The sequence below is a fragment of the Sturnus vulgaris genome, chromosome 8 (genome assembly GCF_052056855.1).
Source record: "Sturnus vulgaris isolate bStuVul1 chromosome 8, bStuVul1.hap1, whole genome shotgun sequence".
Classification (NCBI taxonomy): domain Eukaryota; kingdom Metazoa; phylum Chordata; class Aves; order Passeriformes; family Sturnidae; genus Sturnus; species Sturnus vulgaris.
The window spans coordinates 2,991,775-3,013,488 of record NC_142250.1 but is presented as its reverse complement, the minus strand read 5'-3'; the positions used below and the strand labels follow the sequence as shown (position 1 = coordinate 3,013,488).

The window sequence follows — 21,714 nt, the reverse complement described above, 5'->3', positions numbered from 1 at the left end:
CACACCTGGTGGTAAACTGCTGCAAACTGATTGTAGGAAGCAGGGAAGAATGCCAAGCTGAATGTTCTACACTTTTGTATTTCTTCCAGAAAAAACCTGGCCAGTGTTAATTGGCTGCAGGTATTCTTAGCCAAACTTAGTTTTTTGCTTAGGATCCGAACTTGTGAGAATCTGAGTGTCTATAAAGCTTGTCTGACACTTCTGGACAGCACTCTTAAACTTCCCTGCTAAGTGCCTCATAAGGGATTTAATCCTAAAGTGAGTTTGGCCTCTAGGCTCACCCTGTAAGGCTCATAACCCAAGAGAAGGAACCACTTTTTGTGGGCTGACTGGGTGTGCCTTTGTGGGTACAGCCTCTTACTATCTGAGACTACTTACCTTTCTGTTCCACCACTTTTTGGACCAAACCCAGGTTTAAGGCTAGCCAGAGAGATGAGGGGTTTTTTTTTGTTTTTTTTTTTTTTTGTGTTGTTCTTTCCTGCAGGGAGTTGATGGTGTAGGGCTCCCCCAGCAGTGGGATGTGCTGGGCTGCTGTGGCTTGCAGGATGTTGCACCTCTCAATATTTCAGATCCTCCCAAGCTGTGCATGTGCTGGCGCCGACTCCGAAGTCAGCAAGAGCCTGCTGTGTCTTTTCAAGAGCTGAAAGCGAGGTTCCCTCGTTTCTGAGTTGATTTCCCTGGAAAACCAGTGCGAGTTGGCTGCTCCCCAGCACGCACCGAGGCAGAAGGAATTTCCTTGCACTTGTGGGAATCTCGCTCTGTAACTCTGCTTGTTGTTTCGTTCTTGATGCTGGAAGTGCAGGGATGTCGGGGAGGTGCTGTTTCCTCACCAGGAAGGTCTTTTTGTAATGAGAGAAGAGGGGCAAGAGCTCTGGTTTTAAACTGACTCTAACAGGGAGTTGCCTAACTAAAGGAGTTTCCTAATGGGGTTGGTAAGTGCTGGAGGAAGAAAATCAAACAAGAAAGCAAACAACAAACAACAGCTAAGCCGCCCTGGGGAAATCGCCGAGGGGAATCCATTTGATGCCTTCTCTCTTAGTTATGCAGTTCCCAGCTGTGAGTGGCTGAAAGAGACAAAACTTGTGAAATTTGTAAGCTCAGAACTCACTGAAGTCTTCAAACTTTTTTTAAACAGTGGTTGAACAGCCCTCTTAATTTTGAGAAAAGGGTTATAACCTAATATAGTTATAAGAGAAAATAGTCATAAACCTTTTCTGTAAGATTCAAATGATGAATCTGGAAATTAGGGAAAGTAATTTAGCTCTCAGGTTTCAAAGCTGACACAGGTTTAAATGCAACCCAGTGTTTTGTTTGGTTTCTGTGTTTCAAGGCTTCAGGATCCAAAGGAGTTAAAATTCTCAGCTTTTTATTTTCCCCTGGTAACCATGAGGATTGTATTAAAGAAGTGGAATCCGAACCATCCTGCCCCAGTGAAACAAAAATATTTTCATGGTGAAACTGATCTGGCATCACAGATTGTCAGGGAGAAGTTCCAGCCCTGTTTTGTGTTGTCTGCCAGAGGTAGGAAGGACTGTGTGGAGGTTAGATAAAAGAGGGAGTGTGAGGGTCTGGTGTATCCTGCCTATCATCTGTCTTAAGTAATTCTCTGGATGTTGTTGACACTTGCATTAAAATTAAGAATATAGACTGAAAGAAGGTTTTGGTTTGGGGTTTTGATTTGGTTTTTAGTTGGGCAGAAAGTGATGTGGATGATGGCAAGGGAAGCACCTGTTAAAAGCAATAGATTCTGCCTGACTGATGTGCTTAATGTGTCAGCTCAACTTTTTTCCCTTTTATTAACTCCTCTTCCCTCTCTTGTCTCCCAGAGGCTCAATCAAAGCTATCAAATGCAGTGATGTTCCTGCTCAACAACAGTTCCTGCTGCAACTCCTTGTTTCAGTGTCTCCAGAGCTGCAGTAATGCCTGGGAGAAAGGCACAATGGAAGTTACTTCAAAAAAAGCTTTTTCCCTTTTGTGCAGAGAATTAATCTCCTTCCTCCTACCCCCTCCCCTTCCTGGACACTGTGGATTACCTGCTTCTTTTTAGGCAGATGGGCAAAGGAAGCAGGATGAGAAGAGAGTATTTATAGCTCACCTCCTGTTTATGTTCCCTTCCTAGCAGATGTGATAGAGCTTTGTACTAATGCTGGTAGAAGAGAAAATTCAGGCAGGAACGAGGCAAATGCAGATCATTTGCTAACGTGTAGGTCATACAAAGTGCTTCCAAATGTAAAGAATAACACTTCCCACATCTTGCTGGCATTGCCTTTTTTTTTGTGTCCGTCTATAGCCTGGTTTTAAAATACAGAAGAAGAAAATCCATGAAGAATAGCACTGCAGTTCAAACGGGTTCTCGTTTGCTTGACCTTCATCTTCATGAAACGCTGCCCTGTGGAGGCAGTGGGCGCAAAATGTTCTTTTTGGTGCAAAATCTGACCTCTTGAGTGGGAAGGAATAAGGGTGTGCTGTCAAAGAGAGAGAGAGAGAGGAATGAGCTCAAGCCAGTGGGATTTAATCAGACAAGTGTTTGGCTCCTGGGAGACGAGCTGTACGACTGAAAAAGGCAGCAGTTTGGACTTAGAGAAAATTGTGCTCAGAAGTTTGTGGTTTGTTGCTATCACTGCCAGGGTGTTGGATCCCAGAAACCTGGGGGTTTTGATCTTTCTGTGCTTTCTGGCACTGACCCCCCAGAGAACACTATTTTTGACCTGGGGCCTTGGAGAAGGCTTTTAAATTTGAGTGATGGAGTTAAAATCATGGGTGTGTAGTTAAATAGAAGTGTGTGCTTTCACATGGTGAAGGGTTTTATATTTGAGGTTTTTATAATATAGTAATAGGTATGGGACAAGATGGAGGATTTTGATGGTGTCTCTTTTGGTGTTCAGCTTCCTTCTTTATGGGTTTCAGGTAGTGTTTTCTGGTTGGACAGTTAGTGCTGCATGAGGGTCACAGGAATTTGATTATTGGGTTAAAAGTATAATTAATATAGGTGTTAATTCTCTATTGGACTGTTTAGCTTTAACAGACCTTGTTGCAGCTTGGTTCAGCTCCATTTTGTTTGCTTCTAGCAGGTGGCTAGAAGTGCTGAACTTTCTGTACTTTAAATAAGATTTAATGAACAACCAAGCCCAAACACAAGAAAATCCATTTCCTTCGTGTATTTTTTAATCCTGGCTCTGAGTGAAGGCAGAAGAGACTCCAGACAAATCACTAATAAGTGGTACAAACACCCATCACTGTTACACCAGGACACAGCTCTGGGATACAGGGTTTGCAGGGATGCAGTGTGAGCAGTTCCCTTGCAGGGTGTTTTATCACATCCCAAACTCCTGAACAGCAGCCTGGTGTATTCCTGGAGGGAAATACAAAAATATTACGCTTGTATGTTGGCAATGTGAATGTATCCAGAGACCACAGCAAGAAGCTGAAGGAGGTCTTCCATACAGGGTTGGAGATCCCAGGTAAAATAAGGCTCAATTTCAAGGGAAGATTGAGAATTTATTTTTTTAATCATTTTTTTTCTCTCAAAGAGAGATCCTGGTAGCCAGCAGTGGTGTCCAGGCACTTCAGAAAGAAAAGAAGGGGAGGGTGAGAGATGCAGGCAGGCATCTCCAGTGGCAGACAGACCTGTTTCGATCCCTTTGGAGGTGTGTGAGGAAGGCAGGGAGGATGCTGAGGAGGAATTAGCAGGAATTAGCTGAAGTTGGCAGGTGCTGGTGGCAGGCGGGTCCCTCATGAGGTGCCGCCATCTTCCCCTCGTCACCCCACTGCCCTCAGAGCCCCCCAGTGAGGGGCTGGGAACGGGCTGTGAGTGCTCAGTGAAGGGTTTTATTGGCAGAGTGGTTTAATGGTCACTGGATGGGTTACCTGGGGCTGGGAGGGGTGTCTGTGATGGCTGTGTGGGGTGCCATGGGGCTGAGGGGTGTCTGTGATGGCTGTGTGGGGTGCCATGGGGCTGAGGGGTCTCTCTGAAAGTTGTGTGAGGTGTCATGGGGCTGTGGGTTCTGTGTGAGGGCTGTGTGAGGTTGTCTGGTGCTGTGGGGTCTCTGATGGCTGTGTGGGGTGCCCAGGGCTGAGGGGGTCCCTAATATCTGGGGTATCTGGTGCAGAGGGGTCCTTGGGGGCTGTGTGAGTTGTTATGGCGCTGTGGGGTCTCTGTGATGGCTGTGTGGGGTGCCATGGGGCTGAGGGGTGTCTGTGATGGCTGTGTGGGGTGCCATGGGGCTGAGGAGTGTCTGTGATGGCTGTGTGGGGTGCCATGGGGCTGAGGGGTGTCTGTGATGGCTGTGTGGGGTGCCATGGGGCTGAGGGGTGTCTGTGATGGCTGTGTGGGGTGCCATGGGGCTGAGGGGTCTCTCTGAAGGTTGTGTGAGGTGTCATGGGGCTGTGTGAGGTTGTCTGGTGCTGTGGGGTCTCTGATGGTTGTGTGGGGTGTCATGGGGCTGAGAAGTCTCTGATATCTGGGATATCTGTGGCTGAGGGGTCTCTGATGGCTGTGTGGGGTGCCCGGGGCTGAGGGGGTCCCTAATATCTGGGGTATCTGGTGCAGAGGGGTCCTTGGGGGCTGTGTGAGTTGTTATGGCGCTGTGGGGTGTCTGTGATGGCTGTGTGGGGTGCCATGGGGCTGAGGGGTGTCTGTGATGGCTGTGTGGGGTGCCATGGGGCTGAGGGGTGTCTGTGATGGCTGTGTGGGGTGCCATGGGGCTGAGGGGTCTCTGATGGCTGTGTGGGGTGTCACAGTGCTAAGGGGGGGTCTCTGATATCTGTGGGGTGTCTCAGGAGGCTGAGAGGTGTCTGGGGTTGAAGGGTCGCTGATCTCTGTGGGGTGTTTGGGGCTGAGGGGTCTCTGTGGGGTACCCAGGGGATGAGGAATCTGTGAGCAGTGGCTGAGGGGTTTCTGGGCAGAGTTGGATCCTGGATAAAAGGTTGGGTTAGGGGGAAAGTGTTCATTTCAGCCTGTTTCTTGATATTATCTGCTTTAATTGGCAAGTAAATCAACTTTCCCTTAGTCCAGTCTGTTAAGCCAGTGGTGACTGATCTCCCTGCCTTTATCCTTTTATCCTACATCCTCCTGTCCTGTTCCTGAGCAGTGAAGGAGCAGCTGGCTGGGCAGCTGGCCCCAGTAAATCCCTCACAGCTCAATGTACTTAAATCCAGTCTGAGCTTATGTGCTGGTGCAAAAACACTGTCTGTGTTGGGAAGTCACACGTCAATCCCTTGGACAGCAGGTTTGGTCAGGGCATGGTTTTGCCCTGAGACTCCTTTACAGCTGGTATGAAGGGGAAGGAAAAGGGGAGGGCAGAAGGGGACTTTGATAAATTTAGGATCGAGGTACTGTTCAAGAGAGACCAAAATCTAACAGATTGAGTACAGGAGCAGAAATGAGGGAAAGATGGATAAATGGAGCCCATCAGCATGTTTGAGGTGGGTGGCTTGGGTTGCTGAGGCTGCTCGGGGAAGCTCACAGCAATTTTCATCACTGAGATTCCAGCCTGCAGGTTTTAGGATAACCACTTTTAGAGCACTTTTTTCAGTGCTTCATGCAGCAAAAGTCAGGGAAGAGAGGAAAGGAACTGTTTCTTGTTGGAAAAGGTGAGCTGCTTTGTACCAGAGTTAAGGCAGCTTCATATAAAGGAGGTCCCTCATAGTTTGTAAAATAGATGTTGCCAGAAGCACTTGGAAACGTGTCTCTTAAATGCTTTACTTTGTTGTAAGAAATTTTTATGCAGGGAATGCTCTGTTTTTCACAAAAGCTCTACAGTTCTTGCTGCACATGTACTCCAGGTAATGAGTTAGCAGCTCCAGGTAATGAGTTAGCAGCACATTTTACTTGGGTTCTAGAGTAAGATGTTCACCTTTTTCATGCCTGGGGTGTTTTCTTTTTTTTCCCCTCGGCCAACCTCTTTTCTGATTTTAATTGGGGTTTGGAGACTCAGTCTCCTAAAGTTGTTAGTATTCCATCATTGGTAATTACATACCTGGAAAACAGGAGTTGCTCCCTCTTTTTCCATCAGAGAGCACTCACTGGTAGCCAAAAGCAGATTTTTCCAGCGAGGGTTTGATTAACTGACACCCAGGTAGTATTGAGAAAGCTACATTAGGACCTATAGAAATGCTGTTGTTTTTACCTTTGGGTTATCTAAGACAGACCTGGATAATGCTGGGGGAAGCATTAATTTTAGGTAGAGGACTGGGACTTTTTTCCTCTTGCTCCTTTAATCATTTTGGGAGCGCAGCTGCTGCATAACCCTGAGCCTCTTAACATGCATCTTACTGCAGATAAGGCAGGAAATGAAGGATCTGATGGATGTGGAATGTGAATTCCTGAGTGTGTTCTTGAGAGACCCAGAAAGTTATCCTAGTGCTTAAAGCTTCTCATTTCGGTGGTCTGGCTTTGGTGCTTTTCACACTCCCAAGTATTGCTTATTTTGGGAGAGGTGGACAAGTCTGTCTTGACTGAAATTTGGGTGCAGTTATTCCACAGTTTGTTTGTTGCTGGGGTTTTGGGGTGAGCTGTTGGCTGTTTGCCTGAGGGGCAGATCTGGTCAGTAAAACTTGAAACGAGTTCTTTCTGCCCTGCACTGCTCTGATCCCCAGCTTCAGCCTTCTGACACCTTTCTGTAGGAAGCTGTTGAACTGCAGACATCAGATAATGGCTTCAAACATTTCTATCCATCTCAATTCCCTTCAGGAATAAAAATGATGGATGACTCCTTAAGCTCTTGCTAACCTTGGATGGCATATCATGGCATCTTGGTCTCTGCTCAGTTTTGAGTTCATTTGTTGCTTTTTGCCCTTCCTAGCCAGCAGAGTCTGTTTTTGCCAATAAGGAATTGTACCTGCAGCATAGTTCAGAGCTGCAGGAGTGACAGGTACAAGTGTTTTAAGAGCATCTCTCCTGTAAAATGTACTGGCAGCACTCTGCTGGGGAGGAGAGTGCTAAGGAAACAGAGGGGTTCAGCCTATATTGGGATGAAAGAATCATGCAAGGGGTTAAGTCTGGGCACACCTCAGCTTTTTGATGAGTCACCTAACATGCCCTGGTTTTTTCAACCTGTTTTGCCTTTTCCCTGTTTTGATTAATGAGGGCAGGAGGCTTCTGGAGTGAGCTTGTATCTGCCAGATACTCATAGCCTTAAGGTAAAGTCTTTGCATGTGCTACCTGCTAATATCTCCCAGCTACGTGGTTATTTTGCAGTGGGATAGTGCTGGGTTTAGTGGGGTTTAGGACGTTCTGAGAACTGCGTTTTTGGGCTGCCGTGCACATCTGCTAGAAAGGCAGAGTCGTGCTGTGCAGTGTTTGAAAAATGGGTAAATTATGTTGTGTAGAGGAGGAGAGTGAAGCTGTAAAAACCTCATATCAGTGCTAGCTTTGCTGTGGGATTGAGTAGAACAGGTCTGTAAGCAGCCTTTGGGGTAGTGCTCTCTGACTGAGGAGAGTTTGTGTCTCACTGAGTGAATTCTGCCCACTTGTTTTTATATCTGGTACTATTTTTGGAAGGATTGAAATTCCCCCTCCTTAGGTAAAAATTGTTTCTGAAAATCGATTTGCATGTGGCACCGCATCTGATCCTTGAAGCTTCTGACTTTGTTAATAATATAATAGTAATGCCAAGACAGCAGAGCTAGATTTGTAAAGCATGTGGGGCTGTAGCTGTGTTTCTCTCAGATAGTTTTGAGTCTAAAACCTGGGTTTTTTTCAAGTGGAAGGAGTAGTCCTGGTTCCTCAACCAGTAGCACATGGTGTCAGAGAGTCAAGAAGGCTTGCTTGTTTCACTTGCAAAAAAGCAAAATTGCCCTTTGGTTCCCAACACAGAAGTGTTTTATACAACATTACTTTTGCTGAAACATTCAGCTTCCCACTTGAGTTACAGCTGTTTGGTGCCCACTTATTTCCCTGTGTCTGATTTCACCCTGGGAAGCTGAAAATGCAGTTGAGAGGAGGCAAATTGAAAATGACTGATTTTCATTGTCAAAACTGATAGAAATGAAGTATAAATACAGACAGCACATATCACAGTGCATTTCTAGAGCTGTCAATGCAGTGACTATCAGGGCCAAAGGTCCTGCTTTCAAGAAGGATTAGTGGAAACTATCCTTGGTTTGGAAATCAGGCTTCAGAGGACAAGGGAAGTAGCAATTAAAGCCATTTAAAGTAGATTATCAAAGGCAGCCTCATGAAACACACAGGTTTGGATAATTTGGCAGAGAAATAATCAATAACCTGGGTTTTGTTTGCAAACTTCATTAGCAATTCACTTAAACGAGCCCTCCCTGTAAGATACCTTTATAAAAATGTAGGTTTGCCAGCTGTGTTTTAGTAATCAGCAAAGAAAAAGTATCCCAGACTATAGGAATGTCCAAACTGGACAACAGCTGTTGAAAAATCTGAGACTAGCCACTGAAATATAAACCACCAGAGACAGGTGAGAACTGGTGTGTTATGTATTACTCTGGTTTACAGTTGGGCTGTTTTGTGCCAGGGTTGTAATTCTGGTCTTGGGGAAGGATTAGTATATAACCAGTGTAATCTAATCTAAAAGACTTTATATCAGTCTGATTGTAGATTTTCATGGGCAAATGAGTCTCTTGCTAAGTCTGCAGAACATACAAACCCATTCATGTGCTTTCTTCCTGTTGGGCTTGTTGGTTTTTTTTTTAGTTTTATAGCTCAGTATTACAATTATTGCTTTTTATGCTGGAACAATTTGTTCTTCTACTCACGGGCATGTTTACTACTGCATGTCTCAGAGTTTGGCTTCCCTCCGTAAGGACACAAAAAAAAGTAATGTTGGCATGGAAAACAACCAAAGAGAATGAACCTGTTAATCCACAACTCTGTAAACTTCCCTCCTGGTTAATGCAGAAAACTTCCTTTTTTAACCTTTAAAGCCTTGTGCTTTGATCTGGTTTCTACTCTGTGTCTGTGTAGTAAGCTCAATGGATTTCTTGAAACTGCCTGACCGTGTGGCTGTAAAAATACATGTCACACGAAGGCAAACAAGCCACAGCTGTTCTGCTCCAGACTCTCGGCTAGGTGTGTAGAGGTGAACTTGGCTGCGGGGGGAAACCCTGTGGGGCGACAGATGGGAAGGGAAGAGGCTGTTCCTGACAGGTGCCCCGGCTTTGTGGCTGTCCCTGCGCCTGGCGAGGGCACTGGGGAAGGGGGCACAGGGGGTGGCGCTGGGCCGGATCCTGCCAGACTCTGAACATTTGTCCTTTTTGCTGTGTTTTCCAGGTGCATCAGCGGCTGTCTCCTTGGCAGAGCGTGAGAGTGGTGTATTGCAGTACCGTAGTGCCCTCTGATGGTGAGTACACGCGTGCACCCACTTCCCTCACTCGCCTTTCATTCCCTGCCCCCTTTTCTGGTTGAGGCTTTTTTGGCTGGGCACCAGTCCAGGCTGGAGCTGAGGAAGAGACAGAGAGAACAACGTCGAGAAGAATTAAGGCAATGGGCAGCTTTTCTATGAACTGTCCTTAAAAAACTGGACGGGCTTTATAAAGAAAGATGGAATTGCGTGCAGCTGTCCAAATCTTTCTGCCAGGCTCCTTTCTGGTGTAGCTGTGAGGTCTGTATGATCCCTGCCCTTCAGGGTGCTGTCCTTCCTGCAGGGAGGTGCCAGAGGCTGGAGCCAGTGTCTGTCCAGTGGTGCCAAGCACTAGGACACGAGGGAAAGGGCAGAAACTGATGCACAGGAAATTCTACCTGAACATGAGGAGAAACATCATCTCCTACTGGAACAGAGAGGCTGTGGAGTCTCCCTCACTGAGGATACTCCAGAACCATCTGGACACAATCCTGTTATTTGTGCTCTGGGATGTCCCTGCTTGAGCAGGAAGGTGGCACCAAAAGACTCACTGTGGTCCCTTCAGCCTGACCCTACCTGCCCCCTTAAGTCCATTTATGTAACAGAAGTGCAGTTCATACCAGCTATGTGCTAAAATGAAAAGCATCATTTACTGCAGTGAATAAGTTGTGAAGCCAAGGCAGTGTTATTCCTTTATTTAAATTCTAGGACAGCTCAAACACGAGGCTTTTTTGATAAGGTTGTCAGAGCATAAAGCAAAAGGATGCACTGGTGGAACTTTGAAAATCTCAGTGTGCCACAGTGCAAAGAGGAAAGGAGCAGCTTTCAGCTCTCTGCCTGCTTAACATCTGCATGCTGTGCACAAGGAATGGAGCACTTGTGCTGACAGACATGAGCGTTGAGTGGATCCTCTCCTTGTTAAGGCTTGTTAATAAGGTCTGAAAGCTAATAAATGAAAGGTTCCTGCTTCTGCTGCCAGGATAACAAGTGTGCAAAGACAAAGAGAACATGACTGCTCTGCAGAGCTTACATGAAAACCTGGGGGCTTAAACAGGTAGAAGTGTAGAGGATGTGCAAGGTTCAGAAGATATCTGCCTGATTTGATTTTACCTCTCCTCATGTTGTGCTTGAATAATTCTCTCATTATTTCTTCTGATAACTTTGCCTTTACTAGTAGCCAGTATTCAACACTCACTTATTTGTCCACACTTTCTTCATTTTGGCCTAATTTGTTGCTCAAGTTGATCTTAGGCAAAAATGGAAATCTTAAAAAAAAAGACCCATGACCTGTTGCTGATGCACATATGATTGAGTCAAAACTTTGTGGTGCTTGGATGGAGCTCATACCTCAAAGCAACCCCAGGCTTAATATAGCATGTAAAGCTTCTCAAATCCTCCATGGTCTTATTTAGCACCATTCCTAGCCAGGCTGTAGGTGACTGTAAATGTTAGTGAAGCACACTTGTATAAAATTAATTTCTTTCGCTTGCCATGCATTTAAATCCTGGCTTTAAATTTAACTAGCAGAGGATTGGCTGAAACCTTAGCTCTGTAATTAGTGAGGTGCCAAATGCTTTGTCCACGTAGTAACTTGTGAAGTAGATGCAGAAGACACACAGGGCTGTGGGAGAGAAGAGTGAGGCAGCCACATCACAGGGGCTTGTTAATAACTTTTCCTGGAGCTGCCTGCTGCTGTCTGTTAGGTTGATGTTATTGTGTCCTTCAGATTTCCTTCTTTTCTTTGCCTCTTCCCTCTTCAATGCAGTAAAAATCTGGTCAGCATTGCTTGCGTGGGAGGTGATGAGAGGATCGACCTGGACTTAGGGACTTTCCCTGCCAGTGAATTAAGCTAGGAAATTACTTTTAGAAGGTTTTTGCAAGGAATACATAAAGCAGCTGTATTTACAGACTTACCGACCCTGTCTTTTGAAGGGAAATAATTTGGTCTTTAATACTTCACCTAAGCTGGAAATCCTAGTGAGAGGCTTTGTTTGTGCTCCTAATGCTGATCACTCCTAAACTGCAGCAGGGCTGTTCCTGGTGGGCACTTCCTGCAGACCTGGCAGTCCTGGTGCTCTGGTTATGGTGTGGTGCTAGTGGGGATACATGGAAAAAGTGTCAATGCAAACATTGTTCTCTCTTCTGCTCTGCAAAAAAACTGCTTCAGTGCCTGTGTGGTCAAGGTAGCATTTTAAATTTAAAGAAAACAGGATAGCTGGTGTCATAACAGCTGCTGCTAAGGAGCTCTAAATTCTGTCTGACAGTCCAAATAAATTGGCACTTTGCTTTATTTCTTTCCAGTAAATATTTGATTGTTGTTTCTGAATTCTCTGCTTCAAAACACTCAAGCTACTGAAATCCTGATGTCTGAGTCCTGAGAATAGGCATTGATAGGTTTTCAAATACTGGGGCCTCTTAGGATGCTTAAGTTGTTTTAGGTGTCCATACTTGGTTGCTTCCATCCAGTCTTTAGGGACTTGAAGGCAGCAGTCCCTTGCAAGGGAGAAAAAGCCTTTTTATGCTTGATTGATTTCATGAAGGTGTGTGATAGTTAAGAATGAGAATTCTTCTGACTTTGTGAAAGTGCACTTAGTACATCCTTTCTCAATATCCACGATCCCTCATTTTTGGAAAGGTGTGTTGCCCCAGGACTTGTCCTCACAGTTCCCTTTACTAGTTAAAATAACATTATTTGCCTTCATTTCTACTTCTGTTGACTTTTGACTGACTGGTTTTGATGTTAGCTGCTTAAAATGACTTTGCATGTCAGTCCATGAGTTCAGTGAGTTTAAGGAGACAGGAGTTGACCAAAGCTACAACAGGTTGGGCTACTGAGGCAGATGAGTTGTGGGCGGGTGTGACTGCACCATCCTCGAGACATAGCAAGTGCTCTGAGCAATAAAAAAAAAACCTCTATGTTTTACATAAGAAAGATACCTATGAAAGCAAATCATTTTGAGGTGTGCTGTTATAGCAACTACCTCACTTGAGGACAGTTATCACTTAGCCTCAGTAAAGGGCACCTAGGGAATATGAACTTTTAACCTCTCTTTTTTTTTTCTTTATGGATCTCATAAAGCACACCGAGCAGGTTGTGGCAGTAAAATAATAACCAGCTTACAGCTCATGCAGGTCATGGATTTTAGAATTACAGAAACGCTCAAGAATGCTCTCAGAAGAGCTTTTGGCAGCACCAAAGAAATGGAAAATCTTGTTTTATCTACACCTAAGTAGTAATGCCTGTCTGGAGAAGTACAAAGCGTATTGATCCCATGAATTTTAGATGAAGTGACCTTGAAGCCTAAACTCGGAGTGCTGCTCTCCTACAACCTCATGCTCCTGACTGCTTTCTTGTCAGGTCTTGCCTCAGGACAAGGAGGAGGAATCCAGAACTAAACAAGAAAAAAAAAACATTTGAAGTGGGTCCTTCCTTTATGTTTCCTAATAGAGACAATCTGCCTTTGTCTCCTGAGCTATAAATCCTGATATAAACCGCAGTGTTTTGTCTTCCATAGTCCAAAATGCTTTTATTCTCGAAACATATTGTGCTGTCATGTTAAGGCTTTTAGATATCATGTTGCCTTTAGAACAAAGATGACTGTGTTTAGAGTAAGTAACTTTTACAAAGTACAGAAAATTACTGCTGAGTTACTAGAGTGAGAATCTCAGCCTTACTTCAATTTTTCTTTGGCCACATCTCTTGAGAAAACCAAAAGCTTAGTCTGTTATGTTCAGACTGTAATCAGGTTTGCCTCTTCCTCCATGGAACAAGTAGAGAAGATGTGCTATCTATCTCGTAGTGATCAGCTTGTATTTCTGTTGTCTCTGCAGAAGTGACAGTGGTTTACCAAAACGGGTTGCCTGTGATTTCCGTGAGTCTTCCATCGCGGCGCGAGCGCTGCCAGTTCACCCTGAAACCCATCTCAGACTCTGTGGGGGTGTTCTTGCAACAGCTGCGAGCAGAGGACAGAGGAATTGATCGGGTTGCAATCTACTCAGCAGGTACTCTTGTTTACAAACTAATTGATTTCCTTGCTTGCCAGCTGTTTGCATCCGGCCCTTTGCTTTTGAAGTCAAAGTTTGCTGTGGTGCGAGTTCCTCGACCTTCCTGAAAGAGCAGAAGGTAGAAATGCTATTCCTAGAGTAAGAACCTTGTGTAGCCGGGGCTGCCAAGGAAATGAGTCCTAATGGAGATGTTTTCTGTTGAGTTCCTTACTATTTAGTAGGAAAGATGCAAGCTGTGCAGCCTACAATGAGGTTCAAATCAATTTATAAGGAATTGGGTGTGGAAGGTGGTACACGGGAAACAGTATCCTGCTTTAGCAATGAGAACTCAGTCACTTTCACCTTTCCTTGTCCTGGCGAAAGGAAAGAATCGTCTGGAAAGAATAGAAACCAAACAGCTGGATTTGGGACGGTGTTACAACTTAGCCACAGCATGTTTAAAGGATTTAAATCCTTTGTTCGTCCTGCTTAATGCATCATCTGTGTTTTCCTTACAGATGGCACACGTGTGGCCTCCTCCACAGGCATAGACCTGCTTCTGCTGGATGACTTCAAGCTGATCATTAATGATGTCTCCTACCATGTCAGACCACCAAAGAGAGGTAAAGCAGCCTGCTTGTGCTCAGCCCTGGGACTACATTTCAGTATTCAGTTCCCTGCTTCATTGCAACATGCTTTATTGACTTGTTCAGGATCATGGAGCGTTGTTTCTAAAGGGAAGCCTTGTGGTTTCTAATCCTGCCCTTAGAGCCAATTTGGAGATATCCAAGCAATCAGAGTAATCACTAATGAAAAGCAGATATTTCATTCTGTTCAAAGCTGGTGCCCCCAGCCCTCAAGAGGCATAAGCAAAGAAATAGAATTCCTTTTCACTTCAAAGTTTTTCAAATTTTTTTTTTTTAATTACTGAAAAGTAATTTATTTTAACTCGTTCTGAAGGAATACAATAGAAGATGGGAATTAGATTGAAACTTAGATTGTCTGTTTTGGAAGAATGAATTGTTGCTTCCCTAGACAGCTAACATTGTTTCCATTTAAGTGTGGTACTTTGAATATTGCAGATAAACCTCAAAACCTTGTTAGCTACCAAACAGTGAAATAAAGGAGTCTGTGCCCTTAGAAAGTTGTCTTATGAAGAATCAGGTAGGAATTGAAGGGAAACTGACCTATTTTGAGTCAATAAGAAAATCAATTTCAATATTATTCTTTGGACATGGGTGATTTTCAAGGTATGAAAACCTGCAAGAAGCTTTTGAGACACTTCAGCATTAGTGGGGGAGGCAGGAGCTCAGTGTTTTTATCTGCCCTCTTTCTTCTGGGCAGCTTCATAGCCTGGAACACCAGGTTGTTGCATGCCTGTAGTTATCTCTGAGGATTTAAACAAAAGGGACAGCTTGGGAAATGCTGTTCTGTCTGGCTCTTGGCTCACAGATGTGGGGGATTTTATTGTTCTGTTATTCTGGAATTGGAAGTGCAGTGCTGGGTGAAATGATCTTTCTCCCCTAAATGTGGGATAGACTGACCTCTACTAGAGATGATTTTTTTTTCCCCCATCTCATTAAAAGCACCTTAGCAGAAAACTCTCCACTAAGACTGGATATCTAAACCTTGGGTATCACACACACAAAGAAGTTCCTCTGCTCTGTCACCCCCTGTGTGCTGATAGGTGAGCTCTGGGATCACCAAGGTTACATAAATTGTCTCCTAGGATGCACTTGCCAAGGAGACTTCTATAGCTCGTGCTGAAATGAATGTGCCTGCACACAGGCACTGAGATTAGTTCTGTCAAACTTTTCAGCTATTGCTTTTGCATTTTTACAAGATCACCTTGTGTATTTGAAAATGCAAAGGCCAGAGTACTGTAGTTTTAAATAAGTACTTCTTGATGGGCACCTCAGTAGGATTTTTCTTCGTAGCAGAACAGGAACCCTTTAACTAGAATGAAATTGTGTGCATTGTACTTCGTGTGTCTTGGCACAGGCAACTGAATCCCTTTTTTCTCTTGAGCTGCTGGTGTTAAAACTTAATCTGTCTGTAGCTTTTTGAGTTGGTAAAATCATATTTCGGTAACTTTAGGTACAAGTCCAAGGATTCCACAAAAATTAATTTTATTTGGTTAATGTCAAAATCTTTTGCTTCAATTTCAAAATTCTTCTTTTGTTTTTTTCCATGTGGACTGTAAGAAAATACAAGTAGTCACAACTCCTTTGTGAGCTGGTATCTTCTAGGAATCCTTCTCGAGTTAGAATGCAAGGATAAAGGTGTTTTTGAGTTGTGGCCTTGTGCTGGTTTCTAGTGAGGGAGAACATTGCTCCTTTGCAGGCAGCACAGCAAAGGGAAACACACAAGCATTGGGAAACAATTCTAGGCACTCAAAATGCTTGGCTGCTGCTGAGGCTGTTGTGGGGTCCCTAACCCACAGTGTTCATCTGCCACCACCAATAACTCTGGTTAACAGCTGGTGGTCTGTAGTCTGAATTCTGCCTGTGTGTCTTGACAGCTGCTGTGCTGGATCATAGCAAGTTTAGTTCATTTGTCTTGTGTATAAATATGAATCAGAGCAGCTGTTGACATCTGGCCAGCTTTATAGGACATCTCTCTTTTCCTTGTTCTTATCACATTTTAGGAATATCCAGTAGTAAAGCCTGGTTTTCTTTCAAGGGAATCACATTGTCTTAGAGTGCTGGAGCTCTTCCAAGGACTTCTTTGTTGAGAAGACATTTTTTGTTCATTTCCGGTGCAGACTAATAGCGGTTTCCCAAGGGCACGTGAGGAGCCCTGTGGGCACAGGTGTAAAATGCAGCCTCTGTTTTTCCCTAGAGCTCTTAAGCCATGAAAATGCCACGACGCTGAATGATGTGAAGACGTTGGTTCAGCAGTTGTACACAGCCTTGAGCATCGAGGAGCACCAGCTGAACAAGGAGAAGGAGCTGATAGGGAGACTAGAGCAATTGAAGGAGCAACTAGCACCTCTAGAAAAAGTAAGGAGTTTCTCAGTGTGTTGTATTTATCCTCCAAATGCAGCCTGAGTATATTTCCAGGTTTTAATTGGGTTCTTGGCATGCTTCACGTAGTTTTAAGATCACTGGACCAAGTGTTTACCAAACCATGTCTGCTTCTGGTTTCTGGAATATTTTGTTTCCTTGCTTTAAATAATTGGAAATGAGCTTGTTAGTAAATAAAGACTGGGGCTAATGCAACAGAACATCTCTGAACATAGAGAAATAAATACTTTCCTGAGGCATTCAGAGCATGCTCAGAGTAAATATAGATGACTACAAGATAAAGATGGAAAAGAAATTTAGGTTTGTTTATATAAGCATCATGTGTAATCAAATCATGTTTCAAATCACTTGATGTTATTATTGATATAAGGGACTATTATTATCTCTTAACAATATGAACATAATTACTTCTGAGACTACAAGGTGTGTGTTTCTGCCTTCTTGCAGGTAAGGATGGAACTCAGCAGGAAAGCAGAGAAGAGGACAACCTTGGTGTTGTGGGGAGGCCTGGCCTATATGGCCACTCAGTTTGGGATTCTGGCCCGCCTGACCTGGTGGGAATATTCTTGGGACATTATGGAACCAGTGACCTATTTCATCACCTATGGTAGTGCCATGGCAATGTATGCTTATTTCGTAATGACACGCCAGGTAGGACTTGTTGTGCTGATCTTGACACTTCAGTAGAAGACTTTCTCTGGGCTCTGCTCCCTAGAAAAATAGCAAAGTTGTGCCTGGTAGAAGCTGCTTTGCCTTTCCTTATCCTGTTGGAGCCCAGATGCCACTTGTTTAACTTGTGCTGCCCAGGGAGGGTGGTGTGTGGCTGTGGGGTGTTCTCATGGGGGTCCTGGCTGGTTATCTTACCAGAAATGCTGTTCTGTGTTTGGTGGCTGACTGCTGCAGCCAAACAGATTCATCTGCTGGCAGATACGGTCAGTACAGACAGGTATGGCTGCATGAGGTACTTCTGAGCTTGAAGAAAGTCCACCCCCCTCACATGCCACTTTAGCCTTTTTTAAAGATCCCAAGGATCAGGGATCTTGTTGGAAATGCCTTTCAGAGATCTCCCATCCAGATAGAGAATCCGTCTCTGAATCCTTGTAATTGTGACATTCCCTGTGGATTTTCTAGTGCGTGGTTTGTCTCACGAGTTCCTAATCCTGCCTAAATAATGAGGAAGGGAGGGCTCCAAGTGTCTCTACTGTCACAAGGCTGTCAAAACAGATGCTGCAGGTGTCCCAGCGTGGTGTCCCAAGGGTCTGTCAGCTGCATCGTTTCAGGGACAGTATTTATAGCTTTTCTCCCTCCTTTTTTCCTCACAAACTTGTCAGTATGAAATGTTAGTTCTCGTCGTCTCTGCATGGAAGGATTCACACACTGGGGATGGATGGAAGGTGATAGTAACTCACTGTTGGAGTGTAACAAATGAGTAGAGAAGCAAATGTCTGACTTTGCTGGGTCTGGCTGGGATGGAGTTAATGTTCTTCAGAGCAGCTGGTGTGGTGCAGTGTTTGGCACTTGGTAACACAGCAGTGCTGGTACAGCATCAAGGCCTTCTCTGGTTTTTGTTCTTCCCTGGTCTGCCCCCTTCCAACCCCCCTCTTCCCATCCCTGGGAACAGGTTGGGGGGAGGGAACACATCTGGCACAGCTGCCCTGAGCTGATCAAACTGATACTCCATACCCCATAATGGCACAGTTTGTAATAAATTGGGAGGGAGTTCCTCCAAAGCAGCCATTGCTCAGAGTCTGGCTGGGCATTGGTCTGCTGGCAGGAGGTGGTGAGTGATTGCTTTTGCATCACTCTTATGTTGTTGTTATGTTGTTGTGGGTTTTTTCCCTCAGTTACTAAACCGTCTTTAACTTTACACATATTTTTTTCTTTTTTTTTTTTTTTCCCTACCTTTGAGTTCTCTTCTCTCTCCCATCCAGCTGTGCAGCAGTGAGTGACTGGGTGGGGGTTTAGCTGCTGGCAGGGGTCACCCACCACTGTGTGAGCTTGGACCAGGCTTGTACCTTCTGTCAGAAGCTGGTCATTCTCCCCAACACATCTGAGACATCCTGTGCTGTGGCATCCTGTGCTGCCCCCCTGCTGTAGCTTTATTCCTGTTTTCTCTCCTGTTTTTCTCTTTAGGAATATGTTTATCCAGATGCCAGAGACAGACAGTACTTACTATTTTTCCATAAAGGAGCCAAAAAGACACGATTTGATCTAGAGAAATACAATCAACTCAAGGATGCAATTGCTCAGGTAACAAGAATTTTTCCAGAAACAAGATAAAGAAATTACTGCTTGCAAGCTCTTCATTACTATTAATAGACACACCTCAAGCAAGAATGAATGTATTTTAGGTTTTCAGCCCATTTTCTTGTCACAGCCCCACTGCAATCACTGAATTGGCTTTGATATTCCCAGGAATAGAACTACTGGAAGTGTAAATCAACATGAAACCCATATCAATCCTTAGAGGCCTTTCAGAAACTGCAGGCAAATCTTGAGTTGCTTTAGAGTCTTTATGCCTCAGAGGAGCCTAATTCAAGATTTCTTTTCTTCTCAGCTCCTACACACCAGATGGATTTAGTGAGGAATGAAGTCTTGCATCCATTCAGTTCAGGTCTTCCTTCAGTGCAGTCCTGGAAAATAATGTTCAGAAAATGTGGCTGTATTGTTCGAGTCAGTGGGGGCAGATTTCTCAGACTCTGGAGACAGACACTCTTGACAGATTATCCACACCGTGGGATCTGTTCAGCAAGGACCCTGATAGAGATGTTTCCTTGTGTTTTCAGAGCCTTATTGCTGAAGGATGGTGTGAGCAGAAAAATCAGAGTTACCACATTATTTTTCACTGCTCTCTATCATCCTTTTATTTCCAGGCTCTGGAAATGACAGTGTGAGATATCCAGGGCAAGATGAGTTCTACCCCAGCCTTGGAGAACAAACTTCCGAAGGAAGGACCCACAGGTCTTCCTGGGGTTTCTGCCATATTTTCCTGGAGCTTTTCTTCTAGAATCAACCATCCCTAATAATCTAGTTGGGATGTTTGTTTGTTGGGTTTTTGTTGGCTTTTCAACATAAAAAATATTCCAGTGAGTTTACAGGGATCCAAATCTTTCCTAACCTATTCCTTTAAGTGGCTGTGTGCAGACAAGTTCAGAGAAATACAGCTGAGAATTGTTTTCCTAAATATGAACCTGCAACTTTTTTTCACCCTGGGTAATTTCCTGCTGGACAGGGAAAAAACCAAGGAAATGCGGGAAAACTTTTCTTTCTCTAAAGGGAAATGGTTGGAAATGGGGGGAAGTTGTTTTGGGAGCTTGTGCTTTATAATGTGTCTTTTACTTTTAGGCAGAATTGGACCTTAAGAGACTTCGAGACCCACTGCAAGTTCATCTGCCCATCCAGCAAATTTCTGAAAAGGACTGATCAGCAAAGAAGCTCTGAACCCCGGCAAAAAACCTGTTCATAGCTCTTGCCTTTTTTAATTAAAGCATTGCAGGTGGAAGCTGGGACGTGGTGTGGGGGGTGGAGGGTTTTTACCTTTAATCAAGACAAAGGACTGTAAAAGGGGAAAAAATCTCTTAAATCTGAAGATGGGACATTGTGGAATGTTAGTTCTGAAAAGGGCTTGGCAAATAGTCACGTTTTAAAAACTGTCAGAATGGCGATTGTGTACAAATACAGGATTGGGGGGGTTCATGAAAAGAATGTAATGCTGGGGTGCTGGGGTGTCTTCTTCCAGCTTTGCAGGGTCTGCCTCTTAATAAGACACCAGCAGCCTGCTTAGCTTTTTAAATTTTCCTTTACCTGATTCCAATCTCTCTTTCTCTCTTGAAAAAAAAAACAAAAACAAAAGGAGAAAAAAAAAAAAAAAAACAACAAAGAATCCAAGCCACCCGGAGCTCTGGCTGGTGATCAGAACTTGCACTCCACCGCCATTAACACGCACACTTCTGGTCAGACCTGGTCTCTTTTATAAAGTTACTACAAGACTGCTTTCTACTGGAAAACCGTGAGCTTCCCCTTCCCAGCCCACCCCCTGTGCTCCACTGACTTCCTCCTTTGCTTATTTGTAGCACAGATTGGTTGTAGCCAAGTGAGAGAAGGAATGAGTTTTCTTCTGGACATTTGATATTTTGGATTATTCCGTAATAATAACTCTATAAACTTTGCGTCCCAATGCCCTTGAGCTCCTCCTAGAAATCCATGGCAGCATTGCATGAGCGGATTTTTATATTCAGTCTTAAGAGAGGGAGGTTCCCCTCTTCCTACCCCAAATCTGAGAGCCACCTGGACTATGAAATTATGAAGGCTTAAAGGATTACAAAACTGTTGCTGGAATCATGACTCCTGCTTTTAAATGAACAGTTTTGGAGCATGGAATAATGAAACTTGATGCTCGACTGCTTGTGTAATGGGATAGAAGGTTTCATATATCCTCAAAGCATTTCTCTTGCCCAGAGGCTTTTTGAGAGCCTGGGGATCTTACAGTGCAGGACACAGAACTGCTTTGGTTCTGTAGCACTTTCCCCTGATTAAATAGCTTTAAGTGAACTTCGTGTCCACAGGTCAGAATTTCTTAGGAGTGGCTAATGACATCTCTTGTTCTTAGCTAAAAAGAAATAAAGGAAGGAAGGTCAACCCATTGCCCTCTCTCTTAGCCAAGGCTGGCTGCTTTCTAAGCAGATAAAACATCTCTTCACTCAAAGCAGGTCAGTCTGGTTTAGCACCCTGCTGATAAATGCTGTGGAGACAGGATGAAGGTGGGAGAAGGACACTAAGCTTTATATACAGAAAGGCTGGCTGCTTCTTTTTGATGTTTCACTACTACTCCTCACTGTGTCATGGAAAGAGGCTTCTGGTTTTTTTGGAGAGCCATGTTTTAAAAATATAGGAAAGAAAATAATTCAGTATTAACTAGATGCCAGGTGCCTTGCAGATGTGGAAACACAGCTGGGATTGCTGCCTCTTCTCACTCAGTGGCATGTTGGACCGAATGGGTGCATGTTTCTAGTTTTGGGTTTTTTTTCCCCTTCCCCTTTTCCTCTGTCTTTCCATTTAATTACGTTGTGTGATTATTTTTTATCTGTTTTATCCTGTTTGTGTGATGAGTTTTAAAAGGAAAAAAAGTGAACACAATCCTGTAGCTGAATCCTTGGTGTGTGTTTGGGATGAGGGAGGGAGCATGGAGAAAAGTCCTTCTTTAAAAAAAAAAAAAGAACAAAAAAAAAAAAACCTGAACATGTGTAAAATCCTGTATCATTTATGAAATATGTATAAAAGAGCAATGTACTTCTGGAACAATAAATAACTATTCAATTTTTGAATCAGTGCTCTTCAATATTGTTATTTTCCCCAGCTGAGAAGAGAATATTCCCTATGTGGCAGCTCTCTCCTGA

General features: G+C 44.1%; 1 protein-coding gene across 2 annotated transcripts in view; it reads left to right on the top strand.

The window, feature by feature from the left end:
- MCU (mitochondrial calcium uniporter) overlaps positions 1 to 21,642 on the top strand; it is a 77,238-nt gene extending 55,596 nt beyond the window's left edge. The window contains exons 2-8 of one of the 2 annotated variants that reach the window (XM_088168569.1): positions 9,239 to 9,308; positions 13,140 to 13,310; positions 13,811 to 13,915; positions 16,134 to 16,294; positions 16,766 to 16,969; positions 18,452 to 18,568; positions 19,668 to 21,642. In XM_088168569.1, coding sequence (XP_088024695.1) covers positions 9,239 to 9,308; positions 13,140 to 13,310; positions 13,811 to 13,915; positions 16,134 to 16,294; positions 16,766 to 16,969; positions 18,452 to 18,568; positions 19,668 to 19,784 — 945 coding nt within the window. In that variant the 3' untranslated portion in view covers positions 19,785 to 21,642. Of the gene's footprint in view, positions 1 to 9,238; positions 9,309 to 13,139; positions 13,311 to 13,810; positions 13,916 to 16,133; positions 16,295 to 16,765; positions 16,970 to 18,451; positions 18,569 to 19,663 lie in introns of both variants that reach the window. The other variant, XM_088168570.1, reaches the window with a different exon arrangement.
- The last annotated feature ends 72 nt before the right edge of the window (positions 21,643 to 21,714 follow it).